A 20,786-nucleotide genomic window follows, 5' to 3' on the forward strand; every position below is an offset into this window, starting at 1 on the left:
TAACCTTCACTTGTCGGGGGTGTTATAAATTTTTAATTTACACTTGTTAATTAAGTACTTGAATGTCTAAATATACTAACAAGCGACAACGTTATCGTACTCAACCCATTTTGCTCTGAATACAATAAAAAAAAACAATGATCACAAAAGAAACGGAAATAATAGCACGCTATCATCGCGATAACCCGATAAACCTGTAACAACAGAGACGTCCGCCCGCCGTGACTCACCGCATGGGAATGACGACGGGTTGAGCGATTGACAGGGTTTTTTACCTTTTTTAGGGTCCCGTAGGCAAAAGCGACAAATCTGTCATCAAAGCACCTTTGATTGGTTCAACTAATAATTATGTTGGTGTCCGTCTGTATGCCATTTTAGCGACAACTAGCTTAAACCGCGAATTCGTCCGCGTGTATTTAGATTTCCAAAAATCCTGAGGGAACCCTTACTTTTTCGAGATAAGAAGTAGCCTATGTCACTATCCGGATCTTTAAATATATCCATGTAACAAGTGTAAATTAAAAATTTATAACACCCCCGACGATCCAAAGTATTTGAGCTTTCCAAAACATCATTAAATAATTATGTATTTAGGCAACGTCCATCTTGACAGCTTGACATTTGTCTATTGACATAATATTATGAACCTAACGATTATCCAACCTTCTTTTCTACAAGAAAACTAGAAAAGAGCTGATAACTCTTAAACGGCTGAACCAATTTTTTTAGATTATAGCTAAGAACACTCTCGATCAAGCCCCCTTTCAAACAAAAAAAAACTAAATTAAAATCGGTTCATTCGTTTAGGCGCTACGATGCCACAGACAGATACACAGATACACAGATACACACGTCAAACTTATAACACCCCTCTTTTTGGGTCGGGGGTTAAAAAATCAGATCAATCGATTGGTCCGTCCGTTGTGGCGTGATTGAAGGACAAACCAATAACCAAACACAGTTTCACATTTATAATATGGCCACTTACAAGCTTTTCCCCCCTACTTCGTCTGCCTGAGATTTTTATTCCTGAATAATTTACTAAATCACACCAAGATGACGTTGTTCGCCATTAACTTGCAATTTTTGTATACTGGTTTGAGATTTCTTGTACGGTGGTGCGGAACCCTTCGTATGTGAATTCCGACTCACACTTGACTGGGTTTTTTTTAATACCACCGCAGCCGCAAGGCCGTTATGCCAACTCATTTTTTGACGCAACGTGTAAATAATATTAATGTAAACTGGGCAATGCAATCGTAGTAACCTTACGGGTTATGAAAACATTTTGTTTGTTTACTTATTAGTTATTACCGATACTGCCAATGTTACTGCGTTTCTAGTTGGTTGGATAATTGATTTAATGATTGTTCACAGGGTCGTTTGGTAGGGTTGCCAATTTTATGGTTTTCTTTAGACATGTCCTGGTTGTTAGGGTCATCTCGTTATCCATTATTATCAAGATAATGATGGTGGATATAATGGTGATGATTAATTACGTAAACTTAAAGCTACGAGGGTTCCAAACGCGCCCGGGTCTGCGAAGAATTCAACGTCCCGTTTCTCGAATTTTACACATGGTGACCCTATCGCAAGACATTACGTAGTTAGCTTCCAGCTCTGAACGGATGCCTATTGCCTATACTTGATCTGTGGCATGCTGTAGAATGTTGCAACTGGGACCTGCACTAGTCTCATTGGGCCAGCGCAATATTAGACCATAGACATGTTACGTTCATATTCCATGACATACCTATACTTAATCGTATGAAAACACAAGTGTAAATTAAAAACTTTCAACACCCCCGACCAGTGAAGGTTACAGTAACTAGAAAAGAGCTGATAACTTTCAAATGGCTGAACCGATTTTCTTGGATTATAGCTAAGAACACTCTCGATCAAGCCACCTTTCAAACAAAAAAAAAACTAAACTGAAATCGGTTTATTAGTTTAGGAGCTACGATGCCACAGACATATACACAGATACACAGACACACAGATACACACGTCAAACTTACAACACCCCTCTTTTTGGGTCGGGGTTAAAAACAAAACACAAATGTCCAAGAGATAATGCTCTGCAAATTGGATCCAAATATCATTGTAGACCATATTATTAGTCATTATTTTACTTATATTTGTGGCCACCCACGGCTTCACTTTCGGGAGAATTTTGAAAAATCCAGTCCTATCCTTGTCTTCAGTATAAAGAGAAACTCTGTGTATCAGCCTTCTAGTCTGTTTTTTTAATATCTAAAAAAAATAGCAAGCAAACGAGCAGGCGGGTCACCTGATGTTAAGTGATTACCGCCGCCTATAAACATTTGCAGCGGAACCAGAGGTACCGCCCGATACGTAGCCTTTCAGGAATTTGTTGAATAACCCCATGTGAATCTAGTATTATTATAAAGTATCATTGGACTTCGTCTGTGGTGGCGTTTGCTGGCGCGCGTGTTGTGACTTTTTGGAGTGTTTTTTTTTTTTATGTTAGAAGTGGCCGGTTTTTGTGTTCTGCTGGTGTTTATTGGTGGTGGAACTGACTGGGAAGCGCTCTAAAGGGGCGCCGCGTTTATGTCGGCCGGCGCCGGAACGGACGAAGTCCATACTTATACATATAGTTTCCCTAACTTGTAAATATCTACAAACTTGACATTGGCTAATCAGTGTAAAGCCAGACGAGAGAAAAAAAAATATACTTAGTATAAAAGTTAACGCGTAACTACGAGTAATGTTAAATGCACGTGAATTCTATTTTTGATACTATTTTACCGGGACGGCCGTAAAATGTTAGGGAAGATTTTGTAATTCTTGTATATTTAGACTTTACACAGCGCAGTTAATGTGACTAATTATGTTGCACTCAATCTCTAAACTAAACTGACAAGTTTTCTCTTTCATAATGCTCCCTACAGAAAAAGACAGCATTGGCTTTAGACAGAAAAATTTTATTCGTTCAAAAATATTATGGGTTACTTATAACTTAAAAGTAAACTAAGTCAAACTAATATTATAAAGGCGAAAGTTTGTGTTTATGTATGTGTGTATGTTTGTTACTCTTTCATGCGAAAACTACTGGATGGATTTGGCTAGAATAGATATAGATTATACCATGGATTAACTCACATAGGCTACTTTTTATCCTGGGAATTTAAAGAGTTCCTATGAGATTTTTAAAAAACCTATATCCACGCGGACGAAGTCTAGTAAAAAATATATTTACCTACTTATTTACTTAATATTAAGTTGGCTGTCAATAGATGTATGTGTGGTATATGTGCATGTGTGTGTGTGTATGTTATATGCAAGTATCTTAAATAGGTAAAGCTATTTTAGAAGTTAGAGCAAAGCAAGTGAATATTCGATCTTGACAGGTCAAAGTAATATTGCGTGATATTAAAGCAGCAACTAGGGGTGGCTAAGTTTAGCCCAGCCTAGATAACACACTTAGCTTCCACCCTTTGTAAAGGAAAACCTATTTTGCTCCACTACTTTCGTAAATGCCAGTTTATTATTAGTCGGTAGCTTACAGAAGAAATATTGAAGTAGGGGTGTTTTGTAAATTCTATTTCTAATTTCTAGGGTCCCTTACCTCAAAAGGTAAAATGTCTGTCTGTTTGCATGTCTGTCTGTCTGTCTTGACAGACACGACAAAGAATTTGTATTGTAGTATTTAAAAAAGATGAATTGATATTTAAGTTCCTATCGGCTAATGACTCCGATATTTTTAACCGACTTCGAAAAAAGGAGGAGGTTCTCAATTCGTCGGTTTTTTTTTTTATATGTATGTTACCTGATTTCTCTAAAACGCCTAGGCCGATTTGAATTTTTTTTTGTTTGAAAGGGTATACTTTGCATGTGGTCCCATATAAATTTGGTGAAGATCTGATGAATATCTTCGGAGATGGAGAACAGAACTCCTCAATGGATAAGAGCAAATTGCTCGCGATCAGTGTAATAGCTTAGTAAACAGTAGGGTTTTAACTGGGCATAGCATATTATAGTACAGTGGGGCCATTAAAAATTGTGAAATAAAAAAAAATCAAAAGATTTTTTTACTTTTTAGTGTTTGTGGTTTTTGAAGTCGGTTTTATTTTTCTTTTGAAATTTTTTATTAAAAGTTTTCGGTGCGATATTGAAGATGCTTTCTAGAGCAATTCCATTAATAAAACGATAAAAATTATTATACTCGGTACGTTTAATGTGTCTCGACCTTTACAGGCGTCGACCTGGTTATTTATACTCGTCGAATAGTATCGCAGAGTAAAAACACATGAATATAAATATTCTCTTTGGTACGTGTTTTATTGGCGCAACTTCCTTCGCTCTGTACCTAAATTACATCAAGTAGAGCTGGTCTTATACATCTAGTACTAGCTGACGCCCGCGACTTCGTCCGCGTGGATTTAGGTTTTTCGAAATCCCGTGGGAACTCTTTGGTTTTCCGGGATAAAAAGTAGCCTATGTGCTAATCCAGGATATTATCTATCTATATTCCGAATTTCAGCCAAATCCGTCCAGTAGTTTTTGCGTGAACGAGTAACAAACATATACACACTTCCTGCGTCGTTCCCTCAATTTTGAGGATCGTGGCTCCCCTTAGATACAATCTTTGCTACCATGTTCCTCCATTGCTCTCTATTGCAGCATCGCAGATAGGTGTATCGACCGCTTCATTTATCAGGTCTGACCAATGTCTCGGGCTACGGAAGTAACAATAGAGTATATTCGGTGCTAAATCTTTATCACCAAGGCACGAAAATTTAAAATAATAAATGGATTATAATAAGTATCTAAGTAATAAAAGGTAAAGGCGACTGATTGTATGCCTGGGTGCCTAGTGGGAGATTTTTAACCTATTCGATCGCGTAAAAGTTAACTGCGTTTTGTATGGAATTGAAACAGCGCCATCTTCTTGTCACTAGATGGCGCTGTTTCAATTCCATACAAAACGCAGTTAACTTTTACGCGATCGAATAGGTTAAAAATCTCCCACTAGGCACACTGGTCTATCAACGCACAACTCAAACTACTGGACAGATTGATCTGAAAGCCATGCAGATAGCTATTATGATATTTGAAAATTGGCTTCCTTAGTTCCTAAGGGATCCATTTCCTCCACACTTTAACTCCTAAGGCTTAGGAGGTAGAATAGGGGTTCCAAATTTGTGTTGACGAAGTCGCACTGAAGTCAGAACAAAATAATTGCTATTGTTGCTAATCACAACTTTTATTCTAATAGAGCAAGATCCCACTGCCGTCTGACCTTCCTTATTTTCCGAGAAACAAAATGTGTGGGATAGAGTAGTGTCAGTGTGTAGTATTAGCGTACGCATATCTTTTTTTTTAAATTCTCTATAGGCAAGCGCTTGACCACAATCACACCTGATGGAAAGTGGTGAAGTAGTCTAAGATGGGACGCGTTTACCTAGAAGGTGACTATTCACTCTTGTTTTAAAGATCTTTTAGATACTCGTAGCTTGTGCTTTGGGCCTGGAGAGACTCCAGTAATTAACTTCTAAGCAATCTCATCTTAAGTGGGCATCCACTGTCGATAACTATTAGAATAGTTAATTTATATGATATTGAAGCCATTGATATTGATAGGTATAAATTTCAAAGTGCATTCCTCGCTCCGGGAGCAAAGGCAAATTAATTGACGTTAAGCTGATTAGACGTTTCGGATTTAGATCGTTATAATAATGGATTGCTTGCACGTAATACTATTTCTATAGGTATAAATTATTAGAAGGACAAGTAAACAACGTTTTACTGCAATATAATAGACTAGTTAATCCGCCCGGCTTGGTTCAGAAGGAAATTCAAAAAACCGTTTGAGGGTTCCGTTCATAATTATTATGAACATTATATTTTTAGGTGCATGAAATATTTCTTTTTAGCTGTCCGTCCGTCTGTCAGCGGGCTGTATCTCGTGAACCTTAACAGGTAGAGAGTTGATATTTTTACAGAATAAATATTTCTATTGCCGCTACAACAACATATGATAATTTTTTTAATTTTACGGTCACTATGAAAATGAAAAAAAAAAAACTCGTATTTCTTGTAAGTAACGATGCTATGGAGCTCTACGTTTGCGTATCCGACTCGAATTTGACCGGTTTTTTTCGTTTAGTTCCCTTTTCCAAACGTTCGTAAGGAAATTTCGCTTCAAAAAAAGATTCCGACGAATTGAGAACCTCCTCCTTTTTTCGAAGTCGGTTAAAAACTAAACGTGGCGCTAGCACGTGTGTGTGGATATCGCTTTAGTCTAGCGGCTGTCATCGTTTCCCTGTCCACCTCCAGCGTGAGTTATGGTGCGATCTATTTTGGCGACTGATTCGACGACGCACGAGATTCTGAGATAATAAGGCGCTTTTGGCACACTCGCACGAGGAATTTGGAGAATTCCATCTATTTCAACTGTCGAACTGTCCTGTCGGCACTTCAAAAGAGTTCCGAAAATATTTTATTTGGGACGTTTTTAGTAGGTTTCGTATCTACAAATCAATCTTTCAGCTTCATTTTGTTTTCGTTTCGTCATTTAACATTGTATGGAAATCATCGCATGTTGACTTAACACACAACATTTAACTTATAATTCCGCCTTCAATTTTATTATTAATATACACAGTATTATTATTAAGTCGATTTTGGCTACCCGGGCATTGGCCGCACAAGGAAAATATTCGTGGACAAAACTTCAGGTTTTGGTTTAGCCAGCCAGCGCCGACTGAAATTGTAAAAAAAATACGGGAGCTTTATTTACCCCTTATTTTTTTTCGAAGTTACGGGTTACATACATTTGTATTATCATACCTTGAAATACGGGGTAACCCGTAAAAAACCACCCGTTGTGCCAGATCCTTTTTTCCACGCACATGTAAACTGTGGAATCAACTCCCATCGGCGGTGTTCCCACTAGATTACAACATGGGGTTATTCAAGGGGCGGACCAACAAATTTCTGAAAGGCCGGCGGTACCTCTGGTGCTGCAAATGTTCATGAGCGGCGGTTATCACTAAACATCAGGTGACCCGTCTGCTCGTTTGCTCGCTATTTTTTTTTAAACGGGGTTTCTGGTAATCCTAAGTTCCTTGTACATAATGGAACTTTTGTCACAGAATAAATATAATTGCAATTGCATAAGTGACGATGTGCTTTATTTAGGTGGTCGCACAATAGGTCCGCATTGCGGTTTTCCTATCCCGGATATTACGACGCAGCTCCTGTCTAGACAGAGTGAGAAAAATATACAATAGCTTTGAGAGTGTGAGCCTTGCGGCCACTAAGCACTGTATGTTTTTAACCCCCGACCCAAAAAGAGGGGCGTTGTAAGTTTGACGTGTGTATCTGCGTATCTGTCTGTGGCATCGTAGCTCCTAAACAAATGAACCGATTTTAATTTAGTTTTTTTTTGTTTGAAAGGTGGCTTGATCGAGAGTGTTCTTAGCTATAATTCAAGAAAATCGGTTCAACCGTTTAAAAGTTATCAGCTCTTTTCTAGTTACTGTAACCTTCACTTGTCGGGGTTGTTATAAATTTTTAATTTACACATGTGTTGTATGCGACATCCTATGCTATAAAAGTTTATTACGTTTTTCCGTTTATTCCTGTTCTTCAAAGCAGGAGTGAATAGGCGTTTTCAACCTAGGCCTCATCACTGCTTTTTTAGGCGGCTTCTTACGCGCTCCTCCATACAAACTATTATTATTACTCTATTATTTGTTGTAATAGACTTAAAATTAAGCCAGATATCCATTTATCTGTCCATTATCTATGCCTTGTCTCACTTTAGCTTATAATTATATCAAATGTCTTTAGTTTGTATTATAAAATGTTTTGGGAAAAATAGACGTAATTGCAAACGTTGATTTGAATTTTCCCTTTGCCTTTTTTGACTAAAAAATCTTGTATCTAAAGCAAAATTCATTCACTCGGCCTCTCCGGGTGTAAGGTGCGCTTAGACTTTTGAGGGAAAGGGTGACACGCACGGATAATATTATTTGCTCCATTGCGGCGTGATTGAAAAACAAACCAAAAAACCTATAAACACATGGCATAATATTGTATATCAAATCTTTGAAAAGAGCAACCGCCGAGTTTCTTGCTGGTTCTTCTCGGTAGGAAAGGCATTCCGAACCAGTGGTAGATGCTTTTGACGATTCAAAAGTACTTTTAAAAGTCTAATTGAATAAAAATATTTTGAATTTTGAACACATTCGCATTTTAAGCATCGCATAGGTATTAAGGATGGGTAGTGATTAAGTATGAATTAATGAATGGTTAAATATGTGTATCAATAAAAAATGTTTCGTAATTTGGAAATTGTCACGTACAGTGGAGTGACTCGCAGTATTTTCTGCATTTGTGGAACAATTAAGCACTCACTGAATACAATTTATCACGTGCGTTTTGTTTCCCAATAAATGCCTAATAACTTTATCATCGTTATCAACCGATATACGTCCACAGCTTGGACGAATAAATACTCGTCCACAGCTGGACTGGAGGTCTCTTGTAGGGACTTCCACACGCCACGGTCTTGCGCCGCCGGTATCCAGCGGCTCCCTGCAATTCGTTTGACGTTGATAACATAGCATACAAGTGTAAATTAAAAATTTATAACACCCCCGACAAGTGAAGGTTACAGTAACTAGAAAAGACCGAAAATACCTGATAACTTTCAAACGGCTGAACTGATTTTCTTGGACTATTCCGCGCTTACGATCTTTAGTATCTGAGTTTTCCAAAACATCATTTTCAAATAAATAATTATGTATTTAGGCAACGTCCATCTTGACAGCTTGACATTTGTCAATTGACATAATATTATGAACCTAACGGTTATCTAACCTTCTTTTCTACAAGAAAACTAGAAAAGAGCTGATAACACTTAAACGGCTGAACCAATATTTTTGGATTATAGCTAAGAACACTCTCGATCAAGCCACCTTTCAAACAAAAAAAAAGTAAATTAAAATCGGTTCATTCGTTTAGGCGCTACGATGCCACAGACAAATACACAGATACACACGTCAAACTTATAACACCCCTCTTTTTGGGTCGGGGGTTAAAAACGGTCCAATAGGGTCTTGGACTGTTTTATAAAAAGTATCTTAGCCTATTGTTTACATAACCAAAATGCTGCTAAAAATATTTCATTCTAGAAATTACTCTATTCTTTTAAAAATTGAAAAAAATATTTGTCATTTTTCGCTTTGTGACGTCATTGATCGCCTTTCGTACAGCTTGACGTTAATAATTACTTACGTTAACAAGTGTAAATTAAAAATTTATAACACCCCCGACAAGTGAAGGTTACAGTAACTAGAAAATAGCTGGTTATCTTTCAAACGGCTGAACCGATTTTCTTGGATTATAGATGAGAACACTCTCGATCAAGCCACCTTTCAAACAAAAAAACTAAATTAAAATCGGTTCATTCGTTTAGGCGCTACGATGCCACAGACAGATACACAGATACATACGTCAAACTTATAATATCCCTCTTTTTGGGTCGGGGGTTAAAAATAAAGAAAATTATGATTTTTATATAATTTTCTGGTCCCATAAACCACCGCTATACAAAACATCACACCATTTTATTACTACAATCCAAGACCCTATTACAAGGGCTAACTTGTAACCTTCCATATTATAAACTAGACGATGCCCGCGACTTCGCTCGCGCGGAGTTAGATTTTTAAAAATCCCTTTTCAGGGATAAAAAGTAGTCTATGTGTTAATGCAGGGCATAACCAATCTCCATTTCAAATAGCCAAACGCCTCCAGTAGTTTTTGCGTAAAGGGGAACAAACATACACACACACATGCATGTCAATCGTTCACCTTTATAATATTAGTGTGATGCCTTTCTCTATGTTGGCACCCTTCGAGTACAGAATCTTAAAAAAGTCATTCATCATGTTCTTAAAAGAAAGAAGCTTACAAAAAGTTGACGAATGGTTCTATTTTACAGGTGATGCTGGGCGGGGCGGGCGGGGCGGTGTCGCCTGCGGGCGAGGACCTGCTCACCGTCACCGTCGTCAGGGACGAACACGGATATGGGATGAAGGTTTCAGGTAAGGCTCATTCAAAGATACCCTAAGGCTGATCTCTATAGAGTGCACTTTGACTTCGCTTAGACTTGCATGATCAACCCATTGCCGGCCCACTACTGAACACGGGTCTCTTCTCAAAGTCAGAAGGGTTTAGGCCATAGTCTGCCACGCTGGCCTAATGCAAATTGGCAGACTTCACAGACCTTTGAGTACATGGAGAACTCTCAGGTATGCAGGTTTCCTCACGATGTTTTCCTTCACCGTTAAAGCAAGTGATATTTAATTGCTTGAATCGCACATAACTGAAAAGTTAGAGGTGCATGCCCGGGATCGAACCCCCGACTACCAATAAGAAGCCGGGCGTTCTAAAACACATACAGAAATACATCAGTTGTGGTGCATAAGTATGTAGTGAATGTAGAATATGTAGATTGTAGTTTGTAAGTGTTCCTTATTAAATAATAACAATAAAACGTTACAGGTGACAACCCGGTGTATGTCCAATCGGTAAAAGAGCATGGCGCCGCGTGGCGCGCCGGCCTGCGATCCGGTGACAGGATCCTGAGGGTGGATTCCATACCAGTGCACCAACACACGCATCAGCAAGTCGTGCATATGATACGAGGTGAGCAAAGTTAAATATTCTTTACTAGAGGATGCCCGCGGCTTCGCCCGCGTGGATTTCGGTTTTTTTTAAATCCTGTTGGAACTCTTTGTGTTTCCGGCATAAAAAGTAGCCTATGTCCATCCTCGGGATGTGATCTAACTCTGCACCTTTCATATAACTCGGTTTAACGGATGATTCTTTGAGAATCCCGTGAGAACTCTTTACTTTTCCGGGAAAAAAGTAGCCTATGTCTGTCCCTAGGATGTAAGTTAACTCTGTATCTTTAAATGTTAAAGTGTTGGGCTGTGAAAAGCTAGCAGACAGACAGGACAGACAGATGACTTTCGCTTATATACGTATGGATTAAGCTTTAGGTTTCTTGTAAATTATTGACTTTCTCAAAGTATCACCTGCTTCTATCCTACATAATAACTGAGCTTGAAATCTATAGTACGCACTTTGATTTTTCTTAGACTTAAGTTTCAGTTAAAAGGAGACAGATTTATGCGAGCAGTATAACGCTGTCTCGTTTTAACAGTGTCTTAAGTCTGAGCAAAGTCAAAGTGCGCTTTATAGATCTCAGCCTGAAAGTTTTATTTCTTCATTCTCCAGCCAACCCCAGCACCGTGCTAACAGTACAACAGAACAGTTCGCGACACAAAACGCCCATCACAGGACCTGTCCCAGTAAATGTAAGTATCAACCGAATATCCGTAAAGTTGGCTCGGCCACAAACATGAAGGGCGTCGGCTCAATACATGTATTTACGTATTATTTGTATTTAATATATGAAATTGGTGCTATTTTTGTTATTAACCCCCGACCCAAAAAGAGGGGTGTTATAAGTTTGACGTGTGTATCTGTGTATCTGTGTGTCTGTGTATCTGTGTATCTGTCTGTGGCATCGTAGCGCCTAAACGAATGAACCGATTTTAATTTAGTTTTTTTTGTTTGAAAGGTGGCTTGATCGAGAGTGTTCTTAGCTATAATCTAAAAAAATTGGTTCAGCCGTTTAAGAGTTATCAGCTCTTTTCTAGTTTTCTTGTAGGAAAGAAGGTTAGATAACCGTTAGGTTCATAATATTATGTCAATAGACAAATGTCAAGCTGTCAAGATGGACGTTGCCTAAATACATAATTATTTATTTGAAAATGATGTTTTGGAAAACTCAAATACTTTGGATCGTCGGGGGTGTTATAAATTTTTAATTTACACTTGTTTTCTTCTTTGGGGCTGTGCATGTCCTTGAATTCCCTGTATCACTTCCATTCTGAACCATTCTGATCGCCACCAATTTTTACATTTCAGTCAGAGAAGCAGCGTCAATTGGAGGTTTCAAAGGCGCACACTGTCCGATTGATGCTGGAACAGGAACAGAAGTACATCAGGGATCTTAGAAGTGAGTTAAATATATTATACTAGAGGATGCCCGCGGCTTCGCCCGCGTGGATTTCAATTTTTTCAATCCCATAGGGACTTTTTGATTTTCCGTAATAAAAAGAAGCCTATGTCCTTCCCCGGGATGTATCCCAAGTCCAAATCCATTCAAATCATCCAAATTTCATTAAAATCGGTTCAGCGGTTGGGCCGTGAAAGTGTAGCAGACAGACAGACAGACAGACACACTTTCGCATTTATAATATTAGTATGGATTTTGATCATGGTAATGGAACGATTTTGTATTCTGTTTTTACATGAATGCCTTTTTAGTCGCACATACATTTTTTTAAAGGAACCCTTATAGGATCACTTCCTTGTCTGTCTGTCTGCCTTTCTGTCTGTCATCAATGACATTATGTCATAAGTCAAGACCCATCAAGGAAACAAAACAAATCGTCTATCGGTTTTTTGAAACATGTGCCACTTTGCAATTCATCTTCTGATTTTATCATTCATACTAGCTGATGCCCGCAGCTTCGCCCGCGTGGACTGGTCAGATCCCCTGCAGCATCAGGATTGAGGAGTTGGACTCCAAATTTTTTATGAAACAATGTCGCAAAGTTCCTCTATCGATTAAAAAAGAAATGACGCAAATCGGTTCAGAAATCTCGGAGATTTCGGTGTACATAGGTAGAAAAACACAACTTCCTTTTTGAAAGTCGGTTAAAAAAGTAGCCTATGTTACTGCCTGGTCTGCCCTGGTCAATTCTCTACTTGTCTGTGAAAATCCCGTCAAAATCGGTTCAGCCGTTCCCAAGATTAGCCTTTTCAAACAGACAGACAGACAGACAGACAAAAATTTTAAAAACGTGTGATTCAGTTATAGTATCGTTCAAATAACCATATGACCTTAATATGCGGTAGTTATTTCGAAATTACAGACAGACACTCCAATTTTATTTATTAGTATAGATTAGTGTCTTGTCGTTTCTACATGGCATTGTACAGAATTGGAACGCTAAATTTCTTGATGGCCAATCTTTGCCAGTAGGCTGGTAACTAGCCAAGGCCAAAGCCACCAGACTAGCTCACCATTGCACCGGGGTGGTGGTAAAAACGATTACTAAGAAAATCGCATTTCTTTTCCAGATGAACTACTAAAAGTACCAGATGTCAGGAAGCAAGCGCAGCTAGAATCAGCAGAGCAACGGTGTTCCACCCTACAACATGAGATTGACACCATCATCGCTTCACAGGTGAATATGTACCTTAATTAGAATGATATAAGCACTAGTTTTACTCGACTAGTTGTTGTTACTTGTTACATTTAGTTTACATTGATTGGTAATGTTGGTTCGGATTGATAATAAACTAGTAATTTTCATTTTTCTAAATCTAAGAACCTCCAAACGGTGATAGCCTAGTGGTTAAAACGTCGGCCTTTCAGTTAGGCGGTCTGGGGTTCGAACCCAGGCATGCACTTCTAACTTTCGGAGCTAATGTGCGTTTTAAGCAATTAAATATCACTTGCTTTAACAGTGCACCATACGTGTCACTTACGCATGTCTTTTTTTTTAATTTATAGACTAGCGCTTGGCTGCAATCAGACCTGCTGGCAAGTGATGATGCAGCCTAAGATGGAGCGCGCTTGCCTAGAAGTTGCCTATTCACTCTTGTCTCTTATATGCTATTGTTTAACGGCCGATATTAATATCAATCTATCTGTAAAGTGTCGATAAGTTACTTAGCAACGTTATTATTTGTCAAAAAATACTCGTACCATACAATTTATGATAAATAACACCTTTGCTACCTATTTCATCGACAGATTACGGATAGATTGATTATTCATTTTTAACCCCCGACCCAAAAAGAGGGATCTTATAAGTTTGACGCGTGTATCTGTGTATCTGTCTGTGGCATCGTAGCGCCTAAACGAATGAACCGATTTTAATTTAGTTTTTTTTTGTTTGAGAGGTGGCTTGATAGAGAGTGTTCTTAGCTATAATCCAAGAAAATCGGTTCAGCCGTTTGAAAGTTATCAGCTCTTTTCTAGTTACTGTAACCTTCACTTGTCGGGGGTGTTATAAATTTTTATTTTCCCTTGTTGCTGTTACCCTTTAAACTCAACAAAAAAAATACATACATGTTATCAATCCACCAACATACAATCTCAAAATGTAGACACACTTCAAATAGTTCATGTTATATTCACTAGCTCAAATAAAATCATCATATTATATCAATCAAGTATATAATTGCTCACTTTTAAGTTCGTCACTTTCGCAAAGCGCAGTTGTCAATGTGTTGCAGCAATTGTTTAGTTTTTTTTTCTTCATATTTTCATCATTTTGTGATTTGATTGTTTTTTATTGCGTCAGTGTGGCCTGTGGCTTAGATATCTATATTATGTAGTTTTATATAAATGGTAATTAAGATCCTTAGTTGGGACCAATTAAAAATTACTGGTGGATCGTTTTTATTTTGAAACTTTATTGTTCTTGGATCACTTCATTACGTAAGTACAGTAAAATACTTAGGTAATATAGGTTCATTCGAAAAGGTAGTCCTAATCAGGGTCAGGGGGGGCGGTCCGCTCATAGAATAGAATAGTTTTGAATTTTCTAAATAATTTACCACTGGTTCGGAGTGCCGTTCCTACCGAGAAGAACCAGCAAGAAAATCAGCAAGAAACATAGTAATACAAAGCTTTAATATGGGTCCAGCTCTTAAATTAAAAAAAGATTGTTTGCGCTACGTGTTACGAATAAACTCTTGAGTATTGGTCAAATTAGTTTATGACCTGCTGAATAACTCCGTTTTGGGATATAGAATGTTTTTTAACCCCCGACCCAAAAAGAGGGGTGTTATGAGTTTGACGTGTGTATCTGTGTATCTGTCTGTGGCACCGTAGCTCCTAAAGTAATGAACCGATTTTAATTTAGTTTTTTTTGTTTGAAATGTGGCTTGATCGAGAGTGTTCTTAGCTATAATCCAAGAAAATCGGTCCAGCCGTTTGAAAGTTATCAGCTCTTTTCTAGTTATTACTGTAACCTTCACTTGTCGGGGGTGTTATAAATTTTTAATTTACACTTGTTGACTAACTGCATACAACTAAAACAGTTTCATAATATGTTCCTCTAAGCCACACATGTATGCCCGGCAAACAACTTGAATATTAAAACGTGCACGCGATTGGTTCATCAAAGATTTTACTCAGACTTAAGACACTATTAAAACGAGACAGCGTTATATGGCTGGCATAAATCTGTCTCGTTTTAACTGAAACTTGACAGGACTCTCCACTTACACCACTTACTCCATACAGTCTTAGTTCCAATTTCACTTGAATATTAAGCAACCAAAGTCCATGAAATTTTGTAGACATATTCTAGAAACTAATATCTGTGCCTGTGGTGATTTAGATTTTTCTAAAAATATGTAGTTTTAAAATTACAGGGGCTCAAAGATTTGTATGTGAATTTTTAAGACCGCGTAACTTTGAAACCGAATATTTTAACAGAAATCTGTAAAACCACAGGCATAGATATTAGTTTCTAGAATATGTCTGCAAAATTTCATGGACTTTGGTTGCTTAATATTCAAATGAAATTGGAACTAGGTTTGTATGGAGCGAGTGACGGAGAGACCCCTCTTAAGTCTAAGCAATGTTAAAGTGCGCCCTATAGACTTCACCCTTAGTGTTCAAGTTGTTTGCCGGACACTAACAAAGGCGAAAATAAATTCGTATATTACATACCAGTGCCAATTATAATAAAGTGCAAATGATTAATACGACTTAAATAATAATAATTATCACTAACTATTGCTGGGGACTATAACTGGGTATAATATCTTTGCGTTTCCGTTTTGTCTGCTTCTATGCATGTTTGTATTTGTTACTATTTTCGTGTTTTCTATATATTGTGGCGTTGTTTTGTTATTTTGAGGTAATTGCGCGTTTATTGTTAATTGTATAAATATTTACACTACTTCTTATTATAACATTATTGTGTTTAGTACAGTTAAAGCCTCAATAGCTCAACGGTTATAGGAGCGGACTGAAATCCGAAAGTTCGGTGGTTCAAACCCCACCCGTTGCACTATTGTCGTACCCACTCCTAGCACAAGCTTTACGCTTAGTTGGAGGGGAAAGGGGAATGTTAGTCATGATTTAAATGACTAAAAAAGTTCATAAAAAGATATGAAGCCATAGATGTAAAGGGTTCTAAATCTTATTTAAATGTAAATCATTGAACTAGATGTATAACTGCGACTTCGTTTGGATAAAAAGTAGCCTTCAGGAAGCAAATTATGTCTATTCCGAACTTCAAAATCTGGTTGTGATTTGTGGGGAACAGACAGACAGATAAACTTTCGCGTTTATTAATACGAATGTGGCGTCGATGTCGGTTAAACAGATAGGCCGTGCAAAGGTGCAGGTAGACAGATGAATAGGTCGATAGACAGACAAACACTTATAGCGATTTTGTTGAAAGCAATTTCTCCTAAAAGAAGAAATTTCAAAATTTTTCATAAATTACCCTTAAAATGCATAGAAACAGATAAAAACCAATATATTGTAATGGTTTTATATTAGCTTTTGGTAATTCATTTTCGCCTAGCTGTATATGGTATTGGTATTTTACAGTGATTTGTTTAAATTTTTTATATGTTATTTGGATGGAGATTTAACAAGAAAAGCTGTCTAAAATATTAATTTATTTGAGCTGTTAATCTATGACACTAACCGAAATATTTGAAACTAAAACACCTTGATAAAAGATGATAATTTCAAAACTGCTGTTCTGTTTGGCGTCCATTTTAATAGAAAAATATCTGTTTTACTTGAAAAATACATAAAAGATTTGAATTAAATCTCCATTCATATGAAAACACATGCTAAAGGAAATCAACCTAACTTCTGAATTTATTGGTAACCCATTAAATAACATACCTTTAGTATGTGTTCAAAAAAGTAACCCACCCATTCTAGCCGGAAGCAGTGCAACCACCTTCAACGCCAAAACTCGCGCGAGCAAAGGACGGCCTTCAAAACACGGGGTTCCTAAGCGGTTTACCACGCTCCCTTAGCAACCTAACCGGACAGAGCCTAAGAAACCTCCGTCAAGCGAGACAGAAGCAAGAAACCACCCCATTAGTCCGACAGAATTCAGACGAAACCAATAACAAACGACGCCACGTACACAACAATACAGTGCCAATGGTCCCCACAACTTGTCTGGATAACAGCCCACCTCCATTACCACCGAGATCGATAGAACGACCACCGAAGAGAATACCTCTGAGTCCGAACAGTCCACCAATAAACCCACTAGCTATCCAGAAACCTTGTACATCATCACCACATAAGCAATACTACAAGAAGCCATACCCAATGCACCAATCAATGCCACCATATAGAGAGGAGAAATTCAGGAGGTCATCACATTCCTTGGATGGAGAGTTGGAAGGGCCTCAACCGAATTCAATCGCATTGCAAATGAACTATCCCTTGGTTAACGTACCTCCGCCTCCATTGCAGGTTAGTTTAAAGGTCATAGGATACGTAACGTGTTATTTCTCGTGCCGGACGGAATGGGACAATTGCTTGACATAGTTGCATATAAAAATGTACGGAACGATATGTCCCGTCCCGTCTGCTTTCTAGCTATCCAGTAGTTTAAGAAATCGTCTTGTTGCGTCAGGCACGAGGAAAGTACGTTACGTATGCTCTGACTTTAAGTTTGATGATTGAGCCTTGATAAAATTAGAAAACATTGGAAGTATCTTATTTTAAAGCGTTATTAGGGCCACCAAATACAAAAAGAGTAAAATTTTTTTTCAGCTAAGTCTTTTTGGTCACAACTTAAATTCAGCTTTATGTGCATTGACATAGGGTTGAAAAAACGCTTGACACTTTGAGGATATTTTTGAAATATAAAACTACTACCAGTAAAAACTTACTTCTGGGCTCAATCAGTAAACTTGTTTGGTTATTAAAAGTTTCTAGAAATATCTTCCTGTATATTTCTAGAAATTTTTATTTAAATAATTTTTTTTAAAGATTTTTTTTCTAATCACTGCCATTAGAATCACTTTTCATTAAATTTTTCGCCGCTACAGCTTTTCTTGATTTTAATTTAGCTAAAACTTTACTAGAATTGATAGTAGTTACACCATTTGCTAACATAGAATAGAAGTAATTTTAAATCCCAAAATACTATCCTGACTATTTAAGTACTATATTTTTTTTTAAATCTTATAATATAATAATAAAATGTGTGTATAACATATTTCTGTTTGTCTCGACTGCCTATGTGATTTAATTTTTCTAAAAATAATCCTGACCTTGTTAGTAACTAACTATAACTAGTACGGGACAGATTTAGATGGCAATCGAGATACGAGGCGGGGGGAGGCGCCCTGCTCACCCGCGCTCACCCACAGCGGGTTAATGCGGGGGGGTGTGCGGGGCGTCCCCACCCCGGTTGCCATCTTGACCTGTCGCGTACTATAAGTACGAATTTGTTTGTTTTGTCCCATTTTACGCAACCTAATCTTTAACATTATAGAAATATGTTTGACCGCTTTTACGACGCAAAGAGTGAAAATAAAGAAAGATAATTTGCAAAAATGTACTGCAGTGTACTTTGCAGTGTTTCCTACCAATTATAATATGGATATCTTTAGAACAAGAATGAATAGGCACCTAGGCAAACGCGCGTAGGCCACATCATCACTTCTCATCAGGTGTGATTGTGGTCAAGTGTGAGCCTATAGTGAATAAAATATAAAATTAGCTCATCAACATTTTTCTTTTAAATAGATAAAAAAACGTGGAGTAACGTGAAATTAAAGAAAATAATTAATGTTATGTTATATTGTTCTTGTACAGACAGACAATCGAAGCGGAGTACCAGTGCTTCATGTCCGGAGTCAGTCATCCCCTGAACATTTGGACCATGAGTTACCAAGGAGTAAGAATATTTTACTAGTGTATAGTAGGGAAGGCCTATGTCCAACAGTGGACGTCCACAAGCTGATGATGATGAAGTATATTTTTGACTATAAAACATTAATTTTTTATGGAATATGTTTTTTCCCAGATTGTGTTTTCTTTTCCGTTCCATTCAAGTATAGGGCTTGTATAAGGAGTCAAAGGTTTAAATTGCTATAATCCGCGGTACGTTTTGGGATTTGTGTGGTGCTGCGTGGTGGTGGTGCGTATTGCTTGCTTGGTGGCTGGCTTTTCCTGCATGTTTAGCAGTGGGAGGGCGGTGCATTCCCATGCCGCATGTTGCACCATACAGATTTGTCTGGTTTAGCGGATTATAGCAAACTAGATGATACACGCGACTTCGTCCGCGTGGATTTAGGTTTTTAAAAATCCCGTGGGAACTCTACTTTCCGGGATTAAAAGTAGCCTATGTCCGTCCCCCGGATGCAAGCTAACTCTGTTTTCATCATTTACATCGAAATCGGTATTATTAATCGGAAATTAGTAACATTTTCATCGAAATCGGTTAAATTGCTGGGCTGTGAAAAGCTATCAGACAGAAAGATAGACAGACAGATAGAAACACTTTCGCATTTATAATATCATTATGGAAAAAGCTTTTGGTTCCTTGTATATCATGGAATTCCGCAAAGTGACGCCTGCTTCTATACAATATAGGGCTTGTGTTTGCAGATCAGAGTTGTTTGACGCACGCGGGAGAGAAGGAGGCGTGGTCCCGCGGAACCCCGCCCCCCGGCACGCCCCCGCCGCCCTACCCGCACCCCGCACATCCCGCCATGAGGGCACAGGTACGTAACATTCACATGTATAGGTATTTTTTTTAAGCTCGAAAGTAGGTATATATTTATTAACAAAAATATTAATACTAGACCAATGAACCTAAAACTAAAAACTTTATAAAATATAATATAATAACTATAAAAATCTGTTTTAGAAGCACAAGTTGGTACATACCTTTCATATAATAGTTGATACCCCACTTTGTATAGTAGGTAATCTTACTTTGAACAAGTGTAAATTAAAAATTTATAACACCCCCGACGATCCAAAGTATTTGAGTTTACCAAAACATCATTTTCAAATAAATAATTATGTATTTAGGCAACGTCCATCTTGACAGCTTGACATTTGTCTATTGACATAATATTAAGAACCTAACGTTTATCTAACCTTCTTTTCTACAAGAAAACTAGAAAAGAGCTGATAACTCTTAAACGGCTGAACCAATTTTTTTAGATTATAGCTAAGAACACTCTCGATCAAGCCACCTTTCAAACAAAAAAACTAAATTAAAATCGGTTCATTCGTTTAGGCGCTACGATGCCACAGACAGATACACAGATACACAGATACACAGATACACACGTCAAACTTATAACACCCCTCTTTTTGGGTCGGGGGTTTTAAAAATAGGTAATAAACTAGGTGAATTCATACAGACGTACGTGACGATTTCCTGCGAGCCCCTTGATTGTGTAAGAAAAACTCGTCTCATATCATCTCGTAATCGACATCAAATTCTGCTCCTTGTATACCTATGTAATAGCTTTTTAAATCTTTACAAAGTGTGAAACACGAATAACAACAAATGAAAATTTCAAAATAGCTGGCATGCCAAAAAATTAAAAAGTGCATTGTATTATCTTGTATGATAATACAGAACCCTTTTAGTGTGAGTCTGACTCACGCTTGCCCGGTTTTTTTGAATAGAATAGAATAG

At 37.7% G+C, this 20,786-nt stretch overlaps 1 protein-coding gene across 4 annotated transcripts in view; it reads left to right on the forward strand.

The window, feature by feature from the left end:
- The window catches only part of LOC123878207 (rho guanine nucleotide exchange factor 11), a 207,419-nt gene that overhangs the window by 27,089 nt on the left and 159,544 nt on the right, over window positions 1-20,786 (forward strand). The window contains exons 2-9 of one of the 4 annotated variants that reach the window (XM_045925328.1): window positions 9,977-10,079; window positions 10,540-10,683; window positions 11,278-11,357; window positions 11,974-12,064; window positions 13,195-13,301; window positions 17,042-17,590; window positions 18,944-19,025; window positions 19,724-19,854. In XM_045925328.1, the coding sequence (XP_045781284.1) occupies window positions 9,980-10,079; window positions 10,540-10,683; window positions 11,278-11,357; window positions 11,974-12,064; window positions 13,195-13,301; window positions 17,042-17,590; window positions 18,944-19,025; window positions 19,724-19,854 (1,284 nt within the window). In that variant the 5' untranslated portion in view covers window positions 9,977-9,979. The remainder of the gene's footprint in view (window positions 1-9,976; window positions 10,080-10,539; window positions 10,684-11,277; window positions 11,358-11,973; window positions 12,065-13,194; window positions 13,302-17,041; window positions 17,591-18,943; window positions 19,026-19,723; window positions 19,855-20,786) is intronic. The other 3 variants (XM_045925330.1, XM_045925331.1, XM_045925332.1) reach the window with 3 other exon arrangements.

This window comes from Maniola jurtina, chromosome 25, assembly GCF_905333055.1.
Source record: "Maniola jurtina chromosome 25, ilManJurt1.1, whole genome shotgun sequence".
Taxonomy (NCBI): domain Eukaryota; kingdom Metazoa; phylum Arthropoda; class Insecta; order Lepidoptera; family Nymphalidae; genus Maniola; species Maniola jurtina.